The sequence below is a fragment of the Gasterosteus aculeatus genome, chromosome 16 (genome assembly GCF_964276395.1).
Source record: "Gasterosteus aculeatus chromosome 16, fGasAcu3.hap1.1, whole genome shotgun sequence".
Lineage (NCBI taxonomy): Eukaryota > Metazoa > Chordata > Actinopteri > Perciformes > Gasterosteidae > Gasterosteus > Gasterosteus aculeatus.
Window position 1 is genome coordinate 9590950 of NC_135704.1, and position 27334 is coordinate 9618283.

A 27334-nucleotide genomic window follows, 5' to 3' on the forward strand; every position below is an offset into this window, starting at 1 on the left:
GCTTTACCCGGCAAAGTGTTTTTTTTTTACCAATGTGTTTGCAAATACATTATGTTACTTCCTGGATTACTATACAGAATTTGAATGTCTACTCAAAACAATATCTTGATCTGGTGCCATTTTAATAATAGAACCCGGAAGGGAACCATTAATTTGGAAGCAGCCTTAGTAAAAGAATACAAGGATCCCATTAGGTCTGGTATTGGAGACATGTACTACTGAAGGGTTTTGTATGTTGAATACATATGTTGTTGTATGAATACATTAATATAACATCCACGTTAGCAGATTATCAGTTATTTACGCTACTGTTTGGTGTTTCCCAGTAGCTCGATGGAAAAAGTGATGTTTCAACTGGTAAATTGCCCGGTTTTGGATGATGTGGTATGACATCGTTCATGGAACATCCTCCATTTATTATTGGAGCAGTTCTAATGGAAGGTCATGATATCCACAGAAATTGTTTTATATTTCAGATAGTTTAAGATACACAACCGGGGTTTCTTTCCTAAGAGTTATTGTTTTCTCCAAACCAATTGACCAATCTTCCATAAACCTTCTCCTACCAAGCTCAAGCTTTACATGCTTAATGAAAACATGAATATTAGAAGCACCCTCAGATACTCACGAGGTTTTAACAATATAAAGCTATGAACTGTAAAACAGCCAAAAATCATATTAGCTTTTGCCAATTCTGTATTTCTCTTTCAATTTACATGGCCCCTTATCTTTTCGGATGACTTCTCCTTTTCCCTTCGTCTGCTAAGCCGCTGCGTCTGTGCAATGAAACGGTAATGTGGCTTAATGTTGCTCAGGCTTGAAGAGTGGTGGGACATGCAGGTCTGCATTTGGTCAAGCAGAGAGTACATTTCTAAGCTCTTCATTTGGATATATCTCTTCTGAACGTCTTGACCCAGCTGCTCGTGGCTCTCTGGATGACGGCGCTGCATTAATGAAAGAAAAGATAACAAGCGAGCCCCAGTGAAAAAAACAACAACATCTGTGCACATATTGCAAATCATTAAGTTCTGCTGTTGGAGGCTCATGTATTTCTAATGTGCAAGAGAAAGAGAAACGCATAAATTGCCGCGTAGGCATTTGAAGCGTATTTCTTCAAACACCCACCTTAAGCTTTGACCCCACATTGAAGTTCACCTTGTTTTGCCGATGTGTAAAGTTGATGTACATGCGCTCTTGTGAGTGTATGCGCACGCCCATGTGTGGGCCCAGGGCAAAGGTTAGAGGCTTGAAGGGAAGTTTGCGCACGTGCGAGCCACAGCGATACAACCAATTCCAGCGCCTGCACAAAGCTCCTGTTTCACTGAAGCACAGACCTCCAACAGGGGTCAGATTCAACCTTTGGACACACACACACACACATAGATTAGCAACAGACCAAAGCATTGGGACAGCAGGTTAATCCCAAAAGTATCTCTGGTCAAAAAGTAATTTCAGAAAAGAGGATATTTAGTGTCTAAGTTACATAATAAACAGTTAAGATTTTTTTTTTTGACAAATTAGATTTATAGCGAAAGGAATGAGTGAAAGGACGAGTTTGACATTCTGGGAAATATGCAATATCGACTTTCTGGTCGAGAGTTGGATGAGAACGTTGCTAACACCGCTTCAATGAGCTAGCATGACCACTGTGTAGTCTGAGGGGAACCACAAGCTCTTCAGCACCTCCTCAGATAAATCCACACACACAAATAAGAAAAAAGAAAAACGTTAATTTGAGTTCATTAATTCCTGGATTTTCTATCGTTGTATTAATTAGAATAAGTCTGGCACGTAATCACTTGCCGAGTGGTATTGCCAAACCTTACTTACCTTTTGTATTGACGACACAAACAAGCCAAAACAGCGCTTGGCTAGCTGTTTACCCTTCAATCCGATCTCGAAGCTGCTGGCTTCATAAACTTTGCAGTAAAAAGTCTGTAACGACCCTCTCGTCAAACTCCATGCCAGACGACCAAAAATGTGGAGCTATGGCTTTAAGCCCTTATTTTCTTTGTCTAAATGAGCGTAATAGCAGTTATCATAGAGTAATAATTACCGAATGGTTCCATTGGGATGATAGCATGTGGCGTGGCCTTTGTTTGTGAAAATGCCTTTGATGCTCGGAGCGACGTCCTTGTCCTCCAAGATGATGTAAGTGAAGTCAGCGGCTGCTGCAGAGGACACTATAATGGCTGCTTTCCCAGAAGGATAACTTACCTATTAAGGCTCATTTACATCGTTTGAATCTTTTATCAAAAGGAACAAATGTGTACCGACTCTCTACTTTGACCAAGTCCTTCATCTTTCGCTTTGTGCAATTCTTCTTAAAAGGATACAAAACATTACCTGTCCCATCTGGAAACAAGGTAATGAAACATTTCCCACTTTTGTAGAACCGCTTAATTGTTTCTTTCAACTGGAATGACAAAGTAGTCCCGTTTCCCATTACATTTCTGGTAAATATACAGAACCAGTCAAAATTTCTCATTCAATTGAACATGTGCAAACTTTTGAGTGGTTCAGAATTCGGGATAAAGCACTTAACAGCAATGTCATTATGTGATGCAGCTTTCAAACACACCTTTGGCTCACCATCTGTTCCTTCCTCATGTGTAAACCAGTCAGTCACTTTGTTAATATGCAGTTCAGGGATCTGCGACTGATCATTGATTTGGGGAACCATTTTCGACGGACTCTTTGATGTTTTCTTCTTTATCTCATTACGGCCAATAAAAGGATAATATATATTTTGTCAATGACAAAAATAAGATATTCCACATTTGACTTCTTTAATTTGTACTAAATTGACTTGTTGCATACTTACTGGAGCTGTTTGAGTCGTCTATTGTCAGTATTCTCTGGAGTTGCGAATCTCTCAAACTACAGAAATCAGAACTCTTAATTATTTTCCGCAGGAGTGAGAAAAATGCACAATACGGAGCCAGAACCCGAAGGGCAGGAAAAATCGAATTTACACAAGTAGAAATGCTTTTCTAATGGCATACGACCTACTACAAACATGCAGTGTGTTTGTGTAGTCCAGGCTTCCACCCAATCTTACCAACACATGGAGGGAATGTGGAGGCGCACATGTTGCTCACCTCTCAATGGCCAGCGCCTTAGCAGCTTCCCTCTCCTCATCACTCATGACGGAGGCATGCGGGTTCACATCAATCTTCCTATCGGACTCCTTCTGTTCCAACTTCTCTTTCTCTCCCTGTATAAGCTCTCTAATTTGTTTTGCTTGCTCACTCCAAAAAACCTGATTAAAAGAAGATTCACTAAGGTGAACATTTCTTTCACTCTCTTGGTCGCTCTGCTCCTCTCCGTGAAGGTTTCCCCGCCGTGAATGGATGTCGTTTTGTCAAGGTTAGCTGAGCAGTCACTATTTCTCATTATTTTATTTTTGAGTAAACAAGCTACACTCACCCACTGAAGGTTCGTTTCATTTTCTAACGGTTGGCTTTGTACGAATGGCTGACAGAGCTGCTGGCAAAAGAAGAGGTGAGCGAGAAGCAAACCCTGTTTAGATTCAACCTCTGGAACCTGCAGTGCAGCAAGAGAAAAGACAATCGTATTGGATATTAGAGCCCGCCGTGAAGCCACTGTGGGAAAATGTAGAAGGTTATCACTGTCGTTTCCAAGCATTATGGCCAATATCAAGATTCTACGTCAACGGCACCTTTGCAACGTGAAGCGCTCGTTTTGGCTCCGGCTCGTGTGCTATAAGACGAGGTGGACCCACACCAGGTATGTCGTACTCTGCCTTTGCCATCGTTTCATCACATGGCTCCTAATGCGAATACAAGAAAGCCAGACTTGCACGGATAGTTGGATGTACTAGCTGTATGTTGCTCACATTATAAGGCCTTTGTTGAGACAGATTTGAGATGTTGGCGGTGGAGAAGTACTCAGATATTAAAAGCAAGGGTGTAAATAAAAAATCATAATAACCATCATTGATATGACATTTTTTTCAGCTTTAAAATATGTAAAGGTATTGTCATTAAGGAATAGAGTTAACATGTTTGTATCCTGACATATAAAGGAACAACTATTTGCATTAACCATAATTAATCTCTGATTTAACGCACCACCCAGTCGTCAGATGGTCCATATTCGATACACCCAGGATGTTGCTTAGAGTGTGTCTTGTGCTGGATTTCTTGTGATGGATTGAATGTGATGTTTGTGACAATAATCCCTGGTGTTACTGCAGCGACTCTCTCATCAACGTTTTAAATCAAACTATGAATAATTCAGCCAGTTAATTGCAACAAATGAATTGTATACACTGCTGGTTAGACTCCTCTGGAAAGAAATAAGTAATAAGTAACTAGTGAGTAGTTATTAGATAAATATAGTTAGGTGCTTTGTTACACAAAACATACATCATATATTTGTCTCCAAATAGTTTAAAATGATAAAATAACATAAAATTGAGTACTGAAGTACCAAGAATCAAGAACCTCAAAAAGTACAGTAGTTTTACAGGAGAATAAATTTTGAGCACCACATTTTGAATTGTATTACCAAAATGACCATCCCTTGACTGTGAATAGAACCCACATTTTGCCATTAGCAGGTTACCTCAGACAAATGAGCAATAATGTCCATTCCCTCTGCTTGCAACAACTCGGGATCCCCTCTTTCAGCTGCACAACAGAGGAATAATTGGGAATTTGACAGACGTCATGAGAGGCGAGAAGGGGCAGGAACAGCTGACCCCTTTGCGCCAGAACTGATGAAATGGCTTACCTTGACAGCCGAGAGAGATTCTCTGTTCCACCCACTTCCAATCCGTCTGGCTCTGAGCGCCCACCAAAGTAATGAACCCACCACCCGGCTCTGGTGAGACGGGTCTGCCCAGATGAAGAGAGACAAGAGCAAACGCTGATCCAAAAAGACTCTACACTCATCTTTGAACAGTAATTGATTAGTGTAATGTGTCTGGTCAACTGGTGAATGTAAGTCCAGGTAAGAGACTAAAGTTGAGGAAGATGTAGTGGATGCTGTGATATAAATTATGTTTTCTTTGGTCATATTTAAGCAAATGCCATTATGCAATTTATGACCAAGTAATGTTGACATGTATCCCTCATCGACACCTGTAGGAGATTCATGTAATTCAAAAGAAACTGCAGTAATACAGTAATGCAGTAATGGTCGCACTACACACAAGTCAGATCCATCAGACATTTTTCTTTTTTTTAGTCTCTGCAGCCTGAAAAACTATTTAACTGGACCAGCCGGAGCAGCAAAACGTGATTACATGGAGATCAAAGTAGATCAGAGGTAGAGAATTGCAGCATTGTTTCTGAGCATGTCACTGCATGTGAAAACAAAATAATACAGGAGATGTGTGTGTAGCAATGCAGGTCAATAATAAAAAAAACACATTGAAAGTAACTGATATAGTAAATTATACATAGAAAATGTCCCTTACGGCCCCTTTTCTGTAAGCGATGTACTTAAGCATCTGGCTTCTCTCCAATCACCTGTGAAGGAAAACAAAAAAGCCTATTAGCTCATGTCGTGCACATAACCAGCCTGGTTGTTAACAGTTTTGAACTTTTTAACATCCTAGTCAACCAACTCACTTTTCTTCCTCAGTCGTTCTTGCGGAAGCACGGCGGCACAAAGTTTTCCAAGGTCATTTGCCGCCGGTGGTGCGCTGACTTGAATGTTGAAAGGAGAGCCGGCGTAGTCGTCGGTTGTGATGTTAACAAGGGGATCTTTCTGGTCGTCACATGTCTCCTTCTCCTCCAGGCTCTTCGGGTTGTCATAAAGATGTCGAGGGAGGAAGTCACCTTCTTTAAGGCTCTCAGGAGATGCCGAGGCAGTATCTCTGCGGTAGGATGAAGACTGACTCATCTTTTATTAAACGTGATATGTCAACTGAAGCTAAACCTCTGGAGGACGAGTCTCTCAATACTGCGCATTTCCATTTGTAACATTTTTGTTATTGTTCAAGTGCAGTTGCCGGGAAGTTGTTTTGCATCAAACTCATGTACTCAATCCAAAACGTCACATGGTTGCAAAATACCTTTTTTTCATGTTCCCATTACATATAATAATAATGACTTTGAAGTTTAGAGACAGAGACTTTGTGGCTTCAGGCAAAGGAAAATCATCTCTTCAGTAAAATAGCCGTTTTTATTATGCTTCATTTAGATTTAGATCTAGATTAAGAAGTTTTATTTCAAACTATCAACTTTTTAGTGATAAGAGAGGGAAGCAGCTGTAAGATAATATCTCTACTGGAGCTGAAATGATCTCACTCTGGGATAACAGACAATGCACTTCAACGCCGTCCTTTCATTGAGGATGATGCTGCAAGGGATGTAATTACAGTCACCACTGACAGATCGATGACTAATGCCGAACAATACCATAGTCTGTAAAAACTTGATTTCCCTCTGCTGGGTTCTAACATTTACAGCAGGCGCTGCAACAAATCAGTGGGGCGCTTCTTTGTGTTGGACGTACATCCTTCTCTCAAGGGATTACACACTGATTTCATGCAGAGTTTGTATTTTTGTATTCAAAGGTAAGCTGACATAGTTCAATGCAACTTGATATTTCAGTATTTACTGTTTTTATCTGTAAATTAAACGAATCCATTACCTCACCTGAATACTCTGCTGATGCAATTCTCAAGGCTTAGATGCTGTGCTCATTATTTCCACTCTTAGTTTCCCTGCAGGGCTGTTAAAACGCATTTCAGGGCCTTTTGAGGAAATCACCAACAATGTGGACCGTTTCTCTGTTTTTTTGTTTCGCCAATATTCTCGCCGCAGGACAGGCCGGTGGTCCGCTTTCAGAACCAGCCCCTGTATTGGAACTCTCTGAAACGGCCTCCCCGGGTCTCTTCATTCCGGCAAAACAGAAACCTAACAGCTCAATTCATCCACCCCAAGTAGGACACAAAGCACCCAGCCCTCCCATGTGCTTGGAGTCGGCCGGGACCAGAGACGCCTTCAAATACGTCCACACCGCCGTCTCCGTCGTGGTTTTCGTTGTTGGAATAGTGGGAAATTCAGCCTTACTGAAGATCATATACGCAAACAAATGTATGAGAAGTGGGCCGAACATTCTCATTGCGAGTCTTGCTCTGGGGGATCTGATGCACATTGTGATCGACATTCCAATCAACGCGTACAGGGTGAGTTGTGCTGTGTTACGATTACCATGAGAAAACAATGCTGTGCCTCATTCTGTCCTCCTTCATCCTTTCTGAAACTCAAATCTCACCTTGAATTGGATTGTGGGTCTGTGTTTCTCCTCTTTTCTCTACAGCTCATAGCTGAAGATTGGCCGTTTGGTTTGTTGCTGTGCAAACTTGTCCCCTTCATACAGAAAACCTCTGTTGGAATCACCGCGCTGAGCTTATGCGCATTGAGTGTTGACAGGTAGGGAGATAAGCTGCGCTGTCCCGTGTCCTGCAAGTTGACTGCCTACTATCTGCATTTCACCCAGCGGACAGATGTGTTTAGTATTAGCCCTTCAAATGTTCTTAAACTGAAAAATCTATTATTGTTCCAGACAAAAAAAAATAAAAAATCCCCCAAGCCATAACATTTTCCCATTGATTCTGCAGATACCGAGCTATAGTATTCTGGAATCGAATCAAAGGCATCGGGGTTCCAGTGTGGACAGCGGTGGAAATATCTCTGATATGGGTTATTTCTATCCTGCTGGCTGTGCCTGAAGTGGTCGGCTTTGATATGATAACAATGAACTATAAAGACAAGCATCTGAGGATATGCCTGCTTCATCCCATGCAAACCACCCCGTTCATGCAGGTAAAGTATCAGCGTGCGGCCGACGCAAGCAGAATGAAACAAACAGGCCGTCGTGTGTTTGATTTGTCTTCTCGCGTCCAGCTTGCAGCAACATGTGTAAGCGTGGGCAGGAAATGAAACAAATAATAACTGTCTGTGGGTCTCTGTCATGTTTAAGTTTTACAAGTCAGCAAAGGACTGGTGGCTGTTTGGCTTCTACTTTTGCCTGCCACTGGCTTGGACCGCCCTTTTCTACACACTCATGACCAGGAAAATGCTTAGGAATACCGAGAACACGTTAAGCGACCACACCAAGCAGGTAATTTCTGTAGAACAAATGTGGCATGTTTTTATCGTATTTTGGTATAACGTCAACCTTGATACTGATGTGATTTTTCTTTTTAAGAGGAGAGAAGTCGCAAAAACCGTCTTCTGCCTGGTGATAGTCTTTGCACTTTGTTGGTTGCCTCTGTACCTGAGCAGAATCTTGAAATCCACCATATATGATGAGAAAGACCCTGATAGGTGTCGGCTCCTGAGGTGAGCTCGTGAAAGGAAGTACTGCTTTTCATTGTTGTCTGATTAGTAACTAACGTTCACCCTCCTTTTTCAGCGTCTTCCTGGTGATGGACTATTTTGGCATTAACATGGCGTCACTCAACTCGTGCATGAACCCCATTGCACTGTTCATGGTCAGCAAGAGATTTAAACAATGTTTCAAGGTAAGAGATGCTGGCTTAGACATTTTACTCCGAAATATGTTCCATGTGTACCATTGCCTTGTCTGGTAGGGGTGAAAGCTTTATGCTCCACATTGGATGAGCAATGATATGTGTCATCAGGGACACATGGAGTCATGTCTGCGCACAATGACCCGGGGCGCAATAATTGAAAATGGTCTGGAAAAAGCTTGTCAGTATAAAGTAGACACTTGGCAATTTACCAGATAGTTTGTCACTGAATTAGATTGATGTGTTGTGAAACAAAAACATGGTTTCAAGGCAATTTCCTATAAAACATTTCTTTAAAGACTTTATTGCAGTACTAGCTCAGAAGGACATTCCTAAAACATACTTCATTTGTTTGGCTGTCTCTTGGTTCGTGCACACAGTGGCGCATAAATAAATACTCTACCTCTGCAATTATGCTATTAATAGCCATATTTGTTTTACAATTTCTCCTCATAATATATCATTTTATTTAATTAAAAGTTAATCCAACTTGAAAGTGATTTCAACGGATGAAAAAAACAACCAAAAAGCAACTTCCCTATTATCTGCTGTCTCCACCAAAGTAACAAGAATTATTTGTGGCTCCTTATTCAAAAACATACAAAGAAGCAAAACTGCATTCCACTGAGATTATACCATAAATACTACACACACACACACACACACACACACACACACACACACAGTTAAACTTTGTAATGCACCGTTATCTGCACATAAAGCTGATGGTAAATGTTTGTCGTTCTCTGACTAAATGTCTGCGTGTTGTGCTCCTTCAGGCATGTCTGTGCAGTTGGTGTCGGCCTCGTCCAGCTGTAGCGAATGAGGAGGTGCAGCCTGTTTTGAAGTCCAGAATGCAGGACCAAGCCTCCGAGCAGAGCTGCAACATCAAAGCTCACGGGCCGACTTCCACACCCTTACAGGGGAACACCTTACTGTGTTAACAAAACACAGTATTTCTATGAAAAATTATACATCCATATATATCAAAGCGGCTTCCAAAACCGCTCAATTGGTGGCTCAGCAACCATGACGTGCCATATAGATAATGTTAAATACTTTGTGAATAACGCGCAGCGCTGCCTTTTTGCGCCGCTCTCGTCAGTTGAACATCTGGTTCTGTATGAGCAACCTGGAGTCAGACCATTTGGCCCCGGGCTTTGACTCATGGCCAACCATTACATCAGATTTTACCGAGTACCTATTCTGTATCACGCATCACGGCCCTATAATCAATCGTTTGGGCATGATGCTAACCTGGCACACATTGACACAAATCTTCTCACAGATTACTGCCTGCATATGTATTATTTGGATTCTGCTTCTGGATTTTGTTAAGACGCCGTACCGTAAAAAATTGAGCAAATGAGAATTTAAATATATTGCGATGGGTTTCACGCGGTTCGGTGTGTTATCCACACATAAATGTGTGTTTTTATCTCTAAGTTTCTCCACACAAAAAGAGTTTACAGCCTCCCCCTCCGTTCTCGAACCTTGAGAAAACTTATCAAATTGGCGCCACAAGTAGATTCCTCCTCTGCCACTGAATGACTGATTGATGGTGGCCTATTTTTAATGCTTTGTTAAATGTGTAATGCGTGGAGACACTTTATAAAAGACCTGAGAGAGGGGAAGAAGGAAAACGAAGATGACAGAATGAGGTCAGGTGGAAAGAAGGATGGGAGGGGGTTGAGGGGGTTGAGGGGGTTGAGGGGAGGGGGGGTAGAGATGAGCACCTGATAGGTCTTCCTGTCACAGGACAAGGCAAGCACAAATAGAGCGCCGTTCCTCAGCTAATGCTGCATCAGTCGGCAAAACTGTCTTGATGCTGCGCACAGCAATGCCCATTAAAAGTTTATCTTCAAGAGCCCAACACTCAACTGTTTGAAAAGATTTAGTTACTTGTTGGAATAAAAGTGTGTGAATACTTTGATACCTATTGACATATAATAAGCACTCCAGTAAAGTTATGTAGCTCTAATTAAACTCTGTTTTTCAAGTACATGTGGAGTGATCGTTTGTAATCACGCATATTGTAGACTAATTTTATTGTATTTGAAATTAAACTGAATATATAAGAATGGCAACTTGTTTTTTATTGTGACTTTGTACAACATGTTTGGTGCTCTGACAGCTCTTGGCACATCAAACCTGGAACACGAGGAAATGCCGCTTCCACATCACATGATTTCAAATCAGCAAGCTTTCACCATCTTTACCTAATTGGTTATCTTGCCTTTACTCCAGATGGGAGCACAAGATTGAGCAAGCGACAGTGAGAATCCGGTGTTTTACTGGTTATTGTGAGAGATTAGCAATAATCAAGTCCTTTCCAATGTACACACCGTGTAACTTAGTCTTCAAAATTGTATAATTATCCCCGAATCTAATGATTTTTAAGTTGTGATGACAGATTTGAGTCATCTACCTCAAAATATGTTTGTGGTTAGAGGTGCCAAAATATGTTTCAAGAGAACAGAAGGAGCAACACGCGTGCTTTTCAGCCCACGCAGTCATGCCTGCTGCGCTACACACTCGTGCACCTCTCTCTGTTCTGACATGAGAGAGACAGTGTGTCTGTGTCTCTGAGGCTTTGACTTTTGGATACAACCGTGTGTTGGACAGGATATGAGAGTTCAATGTGCTCGTTCGCGTAGAAGACAATTTGCGCATTTTTTGATCTAGAAATAAATGGTCCATTTATTTTATGTCTTTGTACTTAAATGTACGTACAAATCTTGGAAACTGTCCTGCCGTTTTTTTCTATTTTTCAATGTGTTTTTTGTGTATATATTAGTCTCACGCCTACCTCATATTTTTTTTTTATTTGTACTGTTGACTAACTCACTTAATGGAACTCCAAGATTGATGTGCAACAGCACACTTCATCCGAAGCTTCTGTCAGATACTAATTGTGTGTCAAATGCTGTCAAATGCTCCATTCTCCCCAGTCAATGTAAATGCCAACAGATGATTAACAAACGCTGCAGTGTTATCATGTCCTCAGCAGTAAAAACTCACAAATGACGCTGACACAATCGAGCTCTGGTATCCAGAGAAGGGTGACGTCAGTGTCAACATCAGCGAGAGAGCGGGTGTCGGAGGCCGTCTTCAGTAATCTCTGTTCGCGAGAGGTTCAGATAGGACTCCCCACGATGCTGCCCAGACTCCCCAGACTGTGGATTTAATTAAACAGTGTGAAATTAATTAGTCAGTGGCGTAGCAGGTAAGAGGACTTGGACTTGGAGGACTGGAACTGCTCACACAACCAAGACAAGCGTTTTGTGTGCTCTGACAGTTATTCATTTGCAGTATTTTTGCATTATATTGTTTCTATATAGAGATGCTGAGATTAAAAAAGCTTGGCATGGGAGAAAAAAAAGTCATGCAAATTATCCAAATAACAGCTCCCGAAAATCAAAGTGTAAACCTGTGTTTGATCTGTTCTATCAATTAATTAAAATTTTCTGTTCTGTATAATAATGTGGTGCAAATTAGATGGAAATGAGATAAAATATTCATTTAGTTATCTGGGGAATCTGCCTGCAGGGCTTTTTCGTCTTCAGTATGGCTCAAAATGCTGTCCATATGGCAATTATGTACAGTAGTGTTGCAGGAGGATTGGTCTGATGCCTACTGGCAGAGAGGAGCCTGCCTGTGACAAACTGCTGCTAGGATCTGATGTGAGTTGAGGGAGATAATGAGGCTGTTGTAAGCCTTAAGTATAGAGCCTGCCCCCGGGGTGGCATATCGTGGGGCCCAGGCTCCCTCATTGTTGCATGTGCTGCTGAAGATTAAAAACACATTTACTTTATTCTCATAAACTTTGTCAGTTCCTCCCACAACTCTTTGGACGACTTCTGCTTTCATGTGGAAAGCCTCTTGACATTGCTTTGTGCAGCAGCTTTTTTTCCTCCACGGTTTGTAGATGTGAAGTCTTGATTTGATTCTGCTTTGAGCTATGTATAGCTCTTTTTAAGCACCCCACCAGAGGACGTGTACGTTCCTGGGCACATCCTACGGTGACTTTGACAAATGCCATAGTTTGATAGAGAACATCTTTAATAATGATCCCATCCGGCATGGCGTGTTTGTTTTTTTCAAACTAGATTCCACTATCGGGTTAAGAGAAAATGACGTGGTTGAGGAAGTATAGTTTGCGTTGCTGGTTATAAAACTGTCCTACTCCATCTGCGTTGCAGAACTCTCAGCTGTGGTGCCTCCACTTACTGTCCGTAGAGAACAAAGGCACAAACACAAGCACCGTGTCCAAATTAGACCATCTCCACACTACAGGTTTTCTGTTTGAGTGTAACGATGACAACATGCAACCGAGTGCAATACACAAAAAAACTCCCCCTGTATTGTGTGCAGATGAACCAAGTCACCTGTGATAACTGCTGTTGTTATAGAAATATCATTCACCAAATGCAGGTAGCTTTAGACAATATTTACAAGATCTAATCAGTTAAATAAGGAAGACAGACGTCCTTACTATACCAGCAGGCATTTAATTAATGGCCATTAGGGGCTTGCATACCAAACAGCAGGGTGTGTGAGAGAGAGAGAGAGAGAGAGAGAGAGGGGTTAGGAACACTAGCCAATGGCAATGAAACTTCAGAGAGTCAGACTACTGGGCAGAGCTGAAAGTGGTCACTCAACCATGGGATTAAAAAGCATTTAAGCCTTGTACCAGCATACCAATACCCCCAACCTCAATCTCACACACACACGCACACACACACACACGCGCGCAACCCACACCACTTTAGTCCAGCCATGTTATTTCTGGCCATTCCCTTAAAAAAAAGAGGAAACTGTTTGGTGGCTGGGTTGTTATTGCCAGTGCAAAACGGCAGGTTACAGGTTCTTCACGACGCCAGCATCCATAAACGTATTGCAGTGGTTTCTTGCAGCAAAACATAATGAGCTAGCCTAAAAGGGTTTCTGTGTTCTTGTTTAGGTGCAAAATGGACTGTCACTACTGTTTATTTCATTCATGTCTGGATGTAATGGAAAACACGCAATCAAATGTAGGACACGTTTACTAGAGTGGTTCACTTCACACTTCTATTCTCACTTCTTTATGCCTCTTGGGCAACAACGGGCAAATTTCTGACAGGCTATTGACTTATTTATAGGCAGCTCTAGTGAGTGCATGGGCTTGATTAGCACGAATCCGCGCCACGATGTAAATCACAAGCTTTGGTTTCCCAGATGCATTGTGCCGAGCGTCCATGCCAAGAGGTTGTTGGTAAAAAAAAAAACACTTTTGATTCACTGGTCACCAGAGTACCAAAGAGCCCTGCCTGACTATTACTGTTTTGATGGGCAATGATGAAAGCACAGGTGGATGTGAGAAAGACCCCCCCCCCCCTCTGCCGCAGCACACTCTCCTTCTGCGGTTTCCTATTAGCACAGGAATGGAGGCTTACAGTCTGGCTACTGGGCACAGCGGGTCAGTGCTCACAGAGCTCTGTTTGTTCCCTGGCCTGCAGGGCTCCCAGGGTAAGCCTGGCTCCAGAGGGGGAGACAAACAAAAAGGCACCACTGTCTCAAACGCTGAAGCTGCTCTCCAACACATTCGTCTTTTCTACTCTATGGGGGACAATTCTCTTCTTAGGAGAGCAATGGCAAAAGGAAACACGTTTTCTTTTTTTAAAACAGGGCCTCAGGATAGCAAATCCGCTGTTGTTCTGAGCTATGTATTTTTTTTCTCAGTTTAAATGCCATTTTGAGTTGTTGCTTGTGGTGATGTTTTTTTTTCTTCTTCTTCTCTTTGCTTTGTGTTTTTCTTCTCCTTTTGTCTAGCTTAGACTCAGAGCTCTTTGTCTTGTGCTGCTGTATCAACAAATTCTGTGTGAAACTCAAGGAAACCGCTGACAGCAAAAGGCACATAACAAGTCATGTTTGAATTCCACATGCAGTTCCCAGCTATAGAGATTGTCTATAGTCCTTTTGAAACACCGCTGGTGCAGGTATAAAAAATCTCTTTCAATTAAAATGAATAACCTCAAGGTGTCTCCTATGTCCTTATACATTGTCTGCCTGTGATTTCTAAAGAAGGACATAATGTGCAGGGGACTCCTCCAGCTGCTGTCAGGTCACACATTCACTGTTGTGCCGCAATCTTCCGTCCAAGTATAACTCCATTATTGAGGGGACTTTAAAATGGGAGCTGTGTGACACACAGCAGGATGATTTAGTTTAATGACCATGGCAGTGACAGTACTGTGATGGAAATTGGACTCCCCCTGCAAATTTACATCACTTGAGGGTACTTGGGGGTTCTTTCAGCGGCTGCACTCCGGAGCACGAGCCATCAGGAGGTCCTGGATATGTCATGCTTGTCACCTTCCTTTAAGTGCATCTGCAGACGTGGGAGAGGGATTAATATTATATTGCCTACGGAAGCACAGAGGCCGTCTTATCAGCACTGCAGATGTGATAAGCACCTCTACCCCCATAAAACCAGGAGCGATCTCCAAGCAGAGAGACAAGGATCTCTTTGTGTTGTTTCCTCACACAGCTTCAGAGTTTCATCGGAGCTTTAGTGGCCGATATGGTGCAATTTCACATCTGTTGTAATTTGATGTGCCTGGATCACCCTCTGTGAAATCATCTTGATCGCAACATGGCTCCTTTCAATTATTTAGAAAGTTGGCATATGGCTTTAAAGATCGTAATCAGATTTCTTTTGATTTTGAGGTATTCAGAATAGCCTACACCACAAGCGCCCCAAAGGAAAGACTCTGTGATCATGTTATTTGGTAGCTTAGCATCCACACACTTTTCTTTTCATAGAAGAAATTATGGATTTATTTATTTCATAAAAATGTCACTTTTATGAAAATATTTTCCATCATTGCCATGACACTCATTTCACATTAGTTCACATCAATGCAGATGTCAGTGGGCACAAATTGCATTGCCCTCAAACTGATTCTGAGCTGTGAATTGAAGTTATGGCAACCGTTGCTGTCACTTCAGTTTTATCAGAAAAGCACCCAGTGGAACCATGGAAACAAGATGTGGCATAAAAAGCATCTACATCAAAGCCAGCATATACTGTAATTAAAATTTATTGGAGCCTACTCAGTCAGAAAAGGTACATGATCTGCTGAGCCTTTGGATTCAGTCCCATACCTTTCATTAAACATAGTACAGCGCATTAAGCTTTGCTATTACATGATGCAAATATGGAGGAGCTCATTTGTGAATCCGTTGCTGCTAACAGGAATGTGGTGTGTTCCAGTTCCATCCGGTTTTACCAAAATGAAAGACGCAGCCTACAGAGGAAAAGCACCTGTTTCTATGACAAATATTTTGCCTGGATGGAAGTTTAACATAAAGCCATGAAAAAAAATAATTATATAGATAGGCCTACTCATACTAATCATCGTGATATGTAGCTCATTCTAACAGGCATAGTTTTTCAGGTATCATTTGGATTAAAACTGAACATTTTCATCCATAACTGTAAAGAAGCTGAAAGTCTGGAGACCTTGTCGGCCTTTAAAAATGAAGAAGAGAAAAGACATGCTCCCTCCCAAGTGTTACGTGTTTTCTTACACCAAGCCTAAGATGCGTGCCACCCACCAACGACAGGGCATAATTACTCTGCAGGCCACCTGGCATCCCCTGTAGTTGTACGGCCAGGGCCAGTGTCCACGCAGAGGGTCGCATATCCTCTGACAGTGGGTGTAGCTGCGTTGGCACTCTGAGCAGCAGATTCCTTGGTGGTCTAACATGGTGTCAAAGGTCATGGCTCCTTCCTCTCCGGGTCCTCCGCCGCGCTGCAGATTTGGAAGCAACGTTGACTTTTTTTTTTTACCTGCACCCAATTGCGATTCAAATTCTTTCAAAAACTTTTTATCTTCCCAAACGGCTACAGTTATTTTAGGCATTTTAATACTGTCATTTTAATTCAGTCAAAAACTCAGTGTCAACAACTGCAACTGTTACACCAATGACCTGCGATGGGACACCTACTTAACAGCTGCGGCCGTACATTAGAGACGGCAGAGGTAAGTACATTTTATTCTTCTATTTTTGAACAAATAAGTTGGGCATTTAACGCAGGGTGTTATGAAGTCATCTGAGAAAGTGTTGACAAATCAGAGAAACTTCACTTCCCAATGTTGCTCTAAGGGTTGCTTTAGGGCTCAGCAAAGGCCTCTTGTGAGTTAATCAAAAATGCACCAGCTCTTCTGGAGCCTTGTTGATCATAAACAGTGTTGTTGACAAAGTTGGAACTTACATGATAAGGGTTTTCGGGATTGTATGCTGACCCCGCAGCAGAGTGGGCCCCCTCCTCTTCTTCCCCCACTCTGGAGGTGTCGTCCTCCGTGTGACTCACCGGGCTCCTCTCCTCGGCAGCTGTCTCTGTCTTCTCCATGTTAAACTGCCGTTTGGCTCGCTGTGTGTCTCTCTTTCTCCTCTCCCCATCTGTTACAGCCGCCACAAGAGGCAAGAGTTTTGGGTCAACATCCACAAGACGCAGTAAATGTCCTCAGAGCTCAATCCTACATAGCTGGGGCCGTCTCCGATGTCCTGAATAATTGAATTAGCAGCAGTGATTTCAAGCAGTCTTGCATATTTCACGATCATTCTTTTTTAATACAGGAACGGAGCCTTTTTTGGTGTACTCTAAATGTAGAGTATGTTCAGGATGTTTCAAGTGTTTCACCAACTTCTCAGACAAGCCTGTGCATTTTACAAGTGTGTCAGCAGATAAGCAGGTCAATCACAACCTTGAATAAACTATGAAAGAATGTACAATAGCACTAGAAAATGAATGGAACATGCTCTGTAAAGCGGGCCAGTTATGCAGACCGTGTGGCATAGAGTGAAGCAATACTGTGTTAGTAATATCAATAGTGTTAGTAATATCATGAATGAAGAGACCAAGGCAACCTTTCGAGTAGAGCCAGTAGATGGGAAGATTGGTGCAAAGACCCAGGATTTTGTTGCTCAGAAAGCTGGTGTCCTTCAGCGGCTGTTCTGCAGAAACCCACACGAGGAACTGCTCCCCAGAACTCACTGGAATGACTTCATCAGTCTGGCAAGAAGAAATAGATTCAATTCAGTTCAATTTAATAGTTCTCTATTTGCAAAGTCTAAATGACAAATAATATGAATGTCCATGAAATAGAAAAATGAATGAGCATATTTTTGCTTTGAACCAGGTCACTTATTTTTTTTCCACTTTGCAAAATTCTCTGTCCGGTATTGTGCGTATATATACCATGTCAAACATCTGCGACTCTTTGTTATGGGCTCCCATGTGTGGAAGATGGGATTTGATTTGGGATTTTATATAGCACTTTTCTCCTCCAAGGAAGCGGATTCCGGTTATTCCCTGCAACGAATCACAGAGATGCCATGTTTACACTCACAGATTTACCACTTTGCTAAGCACACACAAAGTCCCAGCTGAACTAAGGCAGGAGGAGACGACAAGGACAAACTCACTCACAATTTGAAAGTCATGGATCTCCACGGCTTCGTCAGCTCCACTCCCAGTTTTAAATCTCTGCAGGTTGTTGTCTGAATCAATTTCCACGGAGCCCTGCCTCACCTCCCCGTTGATGTTCATACTGTAACGAACGTTATAAACCTGGCAGCATTCAAGGTGGAACGTTGCAATCAACGGATTAGTCGAGTTATGCCAAACAATGAAAATGAGATCCAGAAAAACAAGCTTCCTTCTTCTAAAGCAATCCGTCTGCACGGTGAATTTGGGTTGTTGCTTCTCTTCCTGAAATCCCGTGTCTTTTTAAGCACAGTGAGAAATGAGCAGAGCACCAAAGGACTTTCTGTCGCAGACCTTAATGGGAATGGCTCCCTCACAGGCAAAAACATTACACTTTTATTTTGTCAAAGATGGAGCAGAGAAACTGAAACAATTTACGCCATGAAACAACAAAAGATGCATCTTCACTGTCAGAACTAACAAACACGATTGTTAATGGAGCATCCCAAAGCAGCCTTGCATATGCCTTCAATATCTATTAGGGGGATTGTAATCGTCAGTGGACACTTACGTTTTTATTGCTCACCCTCCACAGGTAGAGAGCGGCCATCGATGCACACAACATCAACACTGCAGCGACGATGAGGGCGATGGCTCCAAATCTCAGGAAGCGACTGACCGCAGCAGAGACGGGTGTTCTGCTCTGTTCCTTAACAAAGTCCCGAACATGCAAAATGAGTAAGTGTGCAAACAAAAACAAGAAATCTGAGAACATTGCTGGATATCAACAGTTTGCAGAATACGCAGGTTCGAATTAAGTCATGGAAGTCAATTATAATACTACGAAATATTTCTTAAGCCTGCATCTTACCGGAGGCGTGGGGTGTTCAAAACAGCCAGATCCATGAGTGGTACTTTGGATTTTCTCCATATTCTCTCTTATGATCCCCTTTGTAATTCTTCCTCTAATGCTGTTGCCTCTCGATGGAGAATCAGGTTATCCACCGAGAGGCTTTTTGATATGTGAGTGTGAATGACGCACAGTTGATATAAATTCTTTGAGCTAAATTCTTCATCTGAATGTTACCTGCAGGTCCAGTTGGCCTTAAGCAAGGAGGCCATCCTGTGGTACCAAACTAAAGCCAGACATTTGAGGCAGTTCTGTGCACAGGCGCTGATGTAATGGTTTGTACAAACGTTGTGAACTGATATGACAGTCAGTGTTTGGAAACATATAATTGCTGACTTTAGTCAGTGATGCTTTATACCTTGCATTTATTCACTCACCTTAGGTCAATCAATTCATCTGCAGACAAGTCTGTGATGAGCAGATTCCCTACATGTAATCAAACCTGTATGCAGGAGCGAGTCCACTTTGGTTGTTATATTACGACAAACAGCTAAAATAGAGCACTGAGACGTGTGCACAGCACACACGCTGAAAGGACTTTTGTCAATTTTTGGCTTTCTAGATTGACGGTAGGCAAAAGATATTTTTGAGGCCAAGGTTACTGGGTCCTTATCATAACTTAGAAAGGAGAAACAAAGTAACAAAGAGATTAAAATTACGCAGTGCTGCTGTTGCTTGGAAACAGATTGAACCACGTATTTGGATAATTGGTTAGCCAGAAGGCAATCACAAAAGGTGAGGGGATTCTTTGACCTTCTAGAAATATGTAATTGTAGGAGCATTTGATTTGAAATGTAGTATTTGTATGAGAAAGAAGCCGTAACTACATTGTTATGAAAAGAATATGATATTGGCTAAATCTAAAGAATATGAAATTGGCAAATAAAATGCATTCTGTTAATTGAGGTCAGTCAGTGTGCTTTTTAAAATATACTTATACTATGAGATCACATTTGAGAACTGTAAGCCCCGATATCTCACACTTTAAACTGTTTTTTAACTGTTTATTTGTGCAACAGCAGGACAAAATCTACCACAAACATGGTAACCTTTCATATTGATTGTTTTCCACAGCAGAGAGGCCCATTGCAGCCTTACATGTCCATATGTCTAAATAGTAACACATGCTCTTCAAAATTCATAATAAAAGTTCTTCTTTACAATGAATCATTATGAAAAATATATTATCAATGTACAAAATCTTGCATATTACACATGATACAATGAACAGTCATATATGAGCCAATAGACACACTGAAAAGCACTGCAACAATCCAACATAGATTCAAATAAGACAAAAGTACTGTACAGTATAAAGACTGGATCCCATTTTAATCAAGTCTGATCTTCAGGAGTTTGTGTACTCTGGAATGGACATCTCATCCGCCTCCTGTATTCTGGCCGGCGTCGATGGACCAACGAGGATGTAATCAAATTCCTGGTGTTGGACTTTTTCGTACACACTTTGCAGCCCGTTGGTTTTGGGTATGAGAGCTGGATAGTAGTTCTCCCTCGCGGTGTTCCGGGGAAGTGAAGCAGTCTTGTTGAAGGTGGACAGATGCGGCCCACAGGCCATACTCGTGTTGGGCCTCGTCGCCGAAGGGCTCCAGCATCGGTCCGAGTGTCCCAACACTTTGCATTCGCTCGTACATGCCCAGAGACCTGTGGGAAACAGCAGGCCTGTCAGGATACCAGAACATTTGCTGAACCACGCGGTTGAAGATGTTTGGTGCTGGAAGATCCCGGTGATCCCAGGTACAAGATCAATCATAATGTGTCCAGTGTATTGGAAAACACATTCATGGTACAGGGTGCTATTGGTGCAGCACATTTTACCACACTGAAAGAAGCAAGAAGGAATCACCCCCTCAAATTTGACTTATTTCTCTGAATTTCCATCCAATTCTTCTCAAATTGATATTTGAAATAATGATATTTTGAGACTCACTGTTTGTTGGCGGCGACTCTTTTTTGTGCGCGTCTCCACTTATGTCAGAATCACTATCATTGAAGTCGCTGTCTCCTTTCCCGCTGTCCTTGCCACTGATGTGTGGATCTCGTGCTGAGATTGTTGTGAATGAATTACCCTTCCATATTGTTATTGGTCGAACCGTTTCTTTGCCATATCCCGGTAGCGTTGAGTAACCCTGCTACAACACATTCAACACAGATTGTGATTTAGTTCAGATTCAGAAAAGGGCAGTCGATGTGATAAAAACATTTGAATATGTCTAAGCAAAGAATGCCTTACCTTCAATTTACCTTCCGTCACCCTGCTGTTTGAGTCAAAGATGACTGCTGTCTGCCTGCCATCCTTACAGCCCGTCTCTGCTGCGTTGCTGCTGGCCAATGGTGTAGTCTCTGGAAATGGGTGGGCATCAAAAACTTTCCCTTTGTGGTTTGCGATCAATGAATCAACATGACCACTTTCCACGTTCTCCACATTCGGCGTGTCTTCTTTATCGTCGTAATCTCCCTCCCTTGTCTCTTTTTTCCGGCGGCTGCAAATGGTTGTGATGAGAATAATAGCCAGCAGGAGGAGGGAGCAGCTCCCTGCCAGGACAATGATTATGGCTATGGACATGTCCCATTCAAAGAGCCCCTCGCTGCCATTTTGAGCCAACGAAGGCATACTGGGTAGACTTCCTTCGATGAAGCTGAAGTGTATAATGGCAGTGGAGGTAAGTGCCGGGGATCCATTGTCACTGACTGAGACGGTGACTTTGACATTGTCTGCGAGATCATAAGTCAGCTGTCGGCTCACATGCACCTTCCCGGTGTCTTTGTTGATAGAGAAACCCAGGTGTCCGCCCTCGGTGATTTTATAGGACAGCTGAGCATTCATGCCTTCGTCGGCGTCTGTGGCCTTTATCTGGGTTACCACATAACCCGCAGGGGCATCTTTAGGCAGGAAGATCTCAGCAGATCCTTTGTAAAGGGACGGCGTTATGATAGATGGTTGGTTGTCATTCTGATCAGCTATTTTTAGTCTGATGACAGCCGTGCCACGCAGCTGTGGTGACCCCCCATCACTGGCTTGGATGTGTATGTCTATCACTTTCATCATTTCATAATTAAAACTTCTGAGCGCATAAATCGAGCCGGACACTGAGTTGAGAGACACGAAGGTGTTCACTGGGGACCCCATGATCACGCTGTCCACCAGTCGGTACGCGATTTTGCCGTTATTCCCAAGATCAGCGTCACTGGCCTCCACCGTGGTGATGTAGGCGCCCGGGGCGTTGTTTTCCGCCACAGAAACTTCATACACGGCTTTGGTGAAGTGAGGGGCGTTGTCGTTCTCGTCGCTGAGTCTGATGGTGTACTGCGTGATCTTCCTCAGCGCGGGCGATCCAAAGTCCTCGGCCATGACCGTCAGGTTGTACTCGCTGATCCTCTCCCTGTCCAGGGCCGCCGCCGTGACGATCATGTAGCTGTCTCCGTAGGCCTGTCGGAGTTTGAAATGGTCGTGGCCGTACAACGTGCAGTGGACCTGGCCGTTGACGCCCGAGTCCCTGTCCAAGGTGCTGATCAGCGCCACCAGACTGTCCCTCTCCGCCGCCTCGCTGATGTGCGCGGCGCCCGTGGTGATGGAGGTCATCGGGGTGATGCTGATTTCTGGGACGTTGTCGTTTACGTCCGTGACGTGAATTATGATTTTGCACACCGAGGGGGTCGGGTTGGGACCCAGGTCGGTCGCCTGCACGTCCAGCTCGTAGGTGTCCTTGTCCTCGAAATCCAGAGCGCTCCTGAGCGTCAGGCGGCCCGATTTGTTATCCACTCGGAAAAGTTCTCGGATCTCGTGAGAAACCTGTTTTCCGAAGCCGTAGACGACTTCTCCGTTCGAGCCCTCGTCGGCATCAACTGCGTTCAAGTCCAGTATGAACGCGCCGACCGGTGCGTCCTCCGGCAGGCTGACGGAGAAACTGCTCTGGTCAAAAACGGGGCTGTTGTCATTAAAGTCCGTCACTTTGATAGTTATCTTTGTTGAACCCGATCTATACGGGTTCCCTCCGTCCGTGGCCACCAGCTCCACGGTGTATGAAGACTGGGTCTCTCTGTCCAGCTCCTTCATTAGCACCAATTCCGCATATTTAACCCCATCCGCTCTCAGGAGCACATCTATGGTGAAATGACTGTTGACAGATATTTGATAGCTTTGGATGTAGTTGGACCCGACATCGGCGTCCGCCGCCGGGTCTAAAGGGATGCGGGACCCCGCTGCTGCGTTCTCGGAGATCTCCACTACATATTCTTTGTTGGGAAACTCCGGAGAGTTGTCGTTGATGTCCTTTATTTCCACCTGCACGTGAATCAATCTGTAGCGGTCGGAGAAATGCACCACGTCAAAGGTGACGAGACACAGCGGAGTGTGTCTGCAGATTCTTTCCCTGTCAATTCGTTCCCCGACCGTGAGTTCCCCGTTGCTTTCTCTCACTCTGATGAATGAGTCGTTGAATTGCTTCATCATCCTGAAATTGGTTTTGGAGGAATGAGACAGACTCAGTGACATGTCCTTGGCGAGGTTTCCGATAATTGTACCCGGCGCGTCCTCCTCGCTGGTCTGGTACCGGATAGTGTTTCCCTCGCACTCAGCCACTGATGCAAATAAGAACTGATGGATGGAGAATATAAAAATCCACCGGAGCCAATAAGTCATACATTCTCCCTTCATCATCTTCTTCATAGTAATCCGTTCCCCCTGATTGCGTGCTGAAAACAGATGGGACCAGTTCACCTGCGGAGCGAGCTCTCCATCCAGCTCCCACTTTCATCAGCTGAGCTGCGGAGTGAAAGTTACAGCGTCTCCTCGCGCGCAGCAGCCAGTCAGACAGACGCGCTGGTTGCTTCGCCTTCAACACCGCTCGAAACTCTGCAGTGGCGGGTGGAGGGGGTTTATACAGCTCCTCATGCTAATGAGACAACGTGTGACCAATCCCTTGCTCTGGAATTAAAAAATATCCCCTCGTTGGAAAAAAAAGAAGAAGAAGCTCTAAGCCTGTTTTTGAGAGTGCGCGCTGAAGGAAGTTGCAAAATAGAAGAAAAGGGCAGAACGATGTGGCATTTTCCTTAAAGATGGTCCCTGCACTTGTTATCGTCTTTTCACAGCCAGCACCGAGTGATGGTATTATTTAGAAAAAAAAATCCCTTTTCATCTTTTAATGTTTAGTTTATTGTGCCTGAGCGTGATGCATGTGTGGTGATCGGAAAATAAAAAGCATCCAGTGCTTCAGAAGGAGTAGTGATGGTTAATCGATCACTTTATATTGCAATACTGAAATACATTGTGGGGTCTTAAAAATCATCGCACACGACCGAAGCAGTAAAGGACCACTTTCTAAAGCCTGACTAAGAAATGTATCAAGACGTTGTTTGTCTTTCCAATAGACCTCACATCCTGCATTTCACCTAATGGAAGAGACATATTTCCTAATATGGGAGAGACAAGTTGCAAATACAACATGCTTTTCTGGGTTTGTCTACAACCCCCCACAATGACAGCATGATGTCCAACTGTTCCACATTCCAGATAACATAAACATTATTAAGATTAACACTGAGAAGACTGTGAAAAGCATCTAACCTTTACCTTGTTCATTCAACTATATTGCCAAACGTATGTGGACAGCACTGTGCACAATAAGACAAAGCTGTGCTTCAACTGGTGGGGATTTCCTGTTTCAACACCATGAGGAAATGGTTCATTAATGCATTCATATTTAACAGGGATGAACTTTATTGCACTCACTTTAGCCACATCCAGCACTGTTGAGCAAATATGGACATTGGATGGTCCCAAAATTGGATGTCTGCATCTTATGCAACAATGCAAACAGAAAAAAAGAGACAAATAAAGTTTGAAATGTCAGATCTGTAAGAAAAAAAACAACTCTTTTGACTTTGAAAACAAGACCATAACAAAAGGAATTTTTAATGGTGCTCTAAAAATAAAGAGGAGAGGAACAGGGAGATTTGCTTGCTGGGTGATATGCCATGAATTAACGTCCATGGTTCTCGTTTTGGAATTACTTATTAAACAATCAACTGTGTTTTAAAGTAATGCTTGGTATTCCCACTGTTTCGTTCCTCGGGCTGTATACATCTTCTGAAATTCAAGTTGGGACACTATGCACATACCATACAACCGCACAGCCTCAAAATACAACCACGTAAAGCCGACACGCTGCTTGCACATTAAACTACTGTATTTGATGGCAGCACAATTTTGTTGATTTTGGCATAGTCTATCTAAAACCTGCTAAAGCTAATTTCCCATTTTTTGGAGATGTGATCATCTTGAAAGGATATCTTTACAAAGGATGTTTTAATGTCTTCATGCCCATCCTTCCTGTTTAGTCGCTCTGAGCTCATTAGAGCTGCTAATGTTTTTTTCTCCAGCTTAATTATTTTTTGCACTATTCCTTGGCTGCGGAGAGCACATAGGGGAAAAAAAACGTAACAATAATTGTTCTAGCCAACATCTGGACGCAAGTCACATTTTGTCTTTGACTATTTACTTCTTACGTCTCTCTTTATTGTGTATCTTAATGGAGCATGGAGGAGAGTTGTTGACAGTTTGTGTCTTCTGTCTCACAGTTCATTAGTAAGCCATGTTTTCCACAATGTGCAGTGGTTGAAGCATTAACAATGATCTGAAGCACAGTGCTAACAGTGTAGCAAAAAATCTATGGCAGAAAACATGATGAAGTGGTGTTTAATTTGTACTGTCACTAAGAGGTTCAACTTAGAGGTGCTTAAATGAGGGTGTAGTTTTGAAAAATGGTGGAGATAACAACTCGGTGTTGTAACATTTTTGTGTGAATACTGGTTAAAATAAAAGCAATACTTTCAATGGTTCGTTAACATGTGCAATGTTGCAAGTAGTGACCGTTTTGCCCTTATGCTCACTTTCATATCCAGCATTTGCAGGCAGCTATAGAGCAAAAAACACAACAACAACAAGAAACACAGACACAAACAGTACCTGGTGAACACAGTGGGGTATTTATCAGAAAAAGAGACGGGTGTTTTTATATGGAGTTGGTGAAAAACAGACAGAGCTGCAGTGGAGAAGGATTATTGGACTTACATTCATCAGGCGGAGACAAACACGACTCCCAGTGAAGGCTGATGTTCAATATCTGCTGGATGTGTAAGTAAGCAACATAATACCCCGATAGTAAAAATCATTTAAATATATCGTATGCTAATTCTGGTGGAAATCATATTGTAGTAGAAAGCTGGTAATCTATCATATACATACAAATGATGAATAGATAGATAGATACTTTATTTATCCCTCAAGAGGGAAATTCTGTTATAACAGCAGCATGTACAGGGAAAAAAATATAATTAAAAGATACACATTACATACACATTATATACAATATAATAAGATAGAAAAATATTAAATTATTAAATAAAATAAAATAAAATAAATTGAAACAAAATAATAACCTTCAAGAAGAGACAATAATAATCATTTGTAAAAGGAGAAGAGGAAGAGCAGCAACATCACAGCAGTACAGGGTTGTTATTGTCATTATTTGGCCAGAGATGATTTATTGTAAAGTGTTATTGCACTGGGCAGGAATGACCTCCTGTATCGGTCCTTGTGAGAGCGGAGCTGAAGGAGTCCCTGTAGCAGGTGGTGGTCAGGATTATCCATTATGGATAAAGGTTTCTTCAGTGACCTCCCCTCCACCACCTTTTCCAAGCTGTCCTGTTTGCAGCCATTGATGGAGCCGGCCTTCTTAACAAGTTTGTTAAGTCTGATTTTTACTTTAATGAGAAGAAAGGTGATCACGGATTCAGTGTGGGCGGTTTCCTTTGGATTACATTAAACCAGGTCAAATGGCTGCGGTAATGGAAGGATTATTAACTACAGCATTAGTTTATACTCGGACACAATGGAGTTTATGTGAATTTATGATTAGAAAATGTTTGTTAATAGGTGAGAAGGTTAATTAGTAAGCAGTTGTTTTCGTCGTGTTGTTCTCAGGTGTTTTTGCAGTGATGGATTTTCTGCTCATGTCCTGTCAGAGACTCAAGCTGCAGTGTGCTCTGATATGAGCACATTGATCTAAGGTTGAAAACGTAAATAACACACAGGGCAGAATTTGATACTTCATTTGTTTTCATATTCTAATATTTCAGCTCAAAGTCACTTAGACGGGATGATGAATCACTGCAACGTGAACTCAGGATTCAAGCACCTTTTAAAAGTATATTGGATTTTTTTTTACAGCTACTACAACGGTTTTTACTTAGTAATAAAAACATGTCTGTATGACAGAAAATCATGATAATGTTTATCATGATTAATGCAGCTATTTCCATCAAAGTTAGAGGAAAAGTGTTCACAAGCCGAACATATTCACAAACAGAGCAAAGGAAGCAAAAAGGAAAATGGATGAGAAAAAGAAAAACTGTA

At 42.4% G+C, this 27334-nt stretch overlaps 3 protein-coding genes across 4 annotated transcripts; 1 reads left to right on the forward strand and 2 right to left on the reverse strand.

Moving 5' to 3' along the window:
• Positions 1-6063: 6063 nt before the first annotated feature.
• ednrbb (endothelin receptor type Bb) lies at positions 6064-10598 on the forward strand. Its single transcript, XM_040201164.2, has 8 exons — positions 6064-6550; positions 6707-7165; positions 7300-7412; positions 7601-7805; positions 7963-8103; positions 8191-8324; positions 8398-8506; positions 9295-10598. Exons 2-8 carry the CDS (start codon positions 6752-6754, stop codon positions 9457-9459), a joined length of 1281 nt encoding a protein of 426 aa, XP_040057098.1. The 5' UTR covers positions 6064-6550; positions 6707-6751; the 3' UTR covers positions 9460-10598.
• A 4983-nt stretch (positions 10599-15581) lies between these two features.
• Positions 15582-19015, reverse strand: cnmd (chondromodulin). The gene is made up of 7 exons (XM_040202202.2): positions 18862-19015; positions 18562-18699; positions 17994-18134; positions 17763-17876; positions 17432-17576; positions 16776-16963; positions 15582-16311 (listed from the first exon to the last, which is right to left on the reverse strand). Exons 1-7 carry the CDS (start codon positions 18919-18921, stop codon positions 16084-16086), a joined length of 1014 nt encoding a protein of 337 aa, XP_040058136.2. The 5' UTR covers positions 18922-19015; the 3' UTR covers positions 15582-16083.
• Positions 19016-19890: 875 nt separating this feature from the next.
• Positions 19891-23821, reverse strand: pcdh8.2 (protocadherin 8, tandem duplication 2). Of its 2 annotated transcripts, none has more exons than XM_040202199.2 (3): positions 21152-23821; positions 20849-21050; positions 19891-20562 (listed from the first exon to the last, which is right to left on the reverse strand). In XM_040202199.2, the coding sequence occupies exons 1-3, from the start codon at positions 23585-23587 to the stop codon at positions 20249-20251; spliced, it is 2952 nt and encodes a 983-aa protein (XP_040058133.1). In that variant the 5' UTR covers positions 23588-23821; the 3' UTR covers positions 19891-20248. The 2 variants fall into 2 exon arrangements, with proteins under 2 accessions (XP_040058133.1, XP_040058134.1); XM_040202200.2 differs by having other exon boundaries at positions 20849-21047; positions 21152-23775.
• Between the last annotated feature and the right edge of the window lie 3513 nt (positions 23822-27334).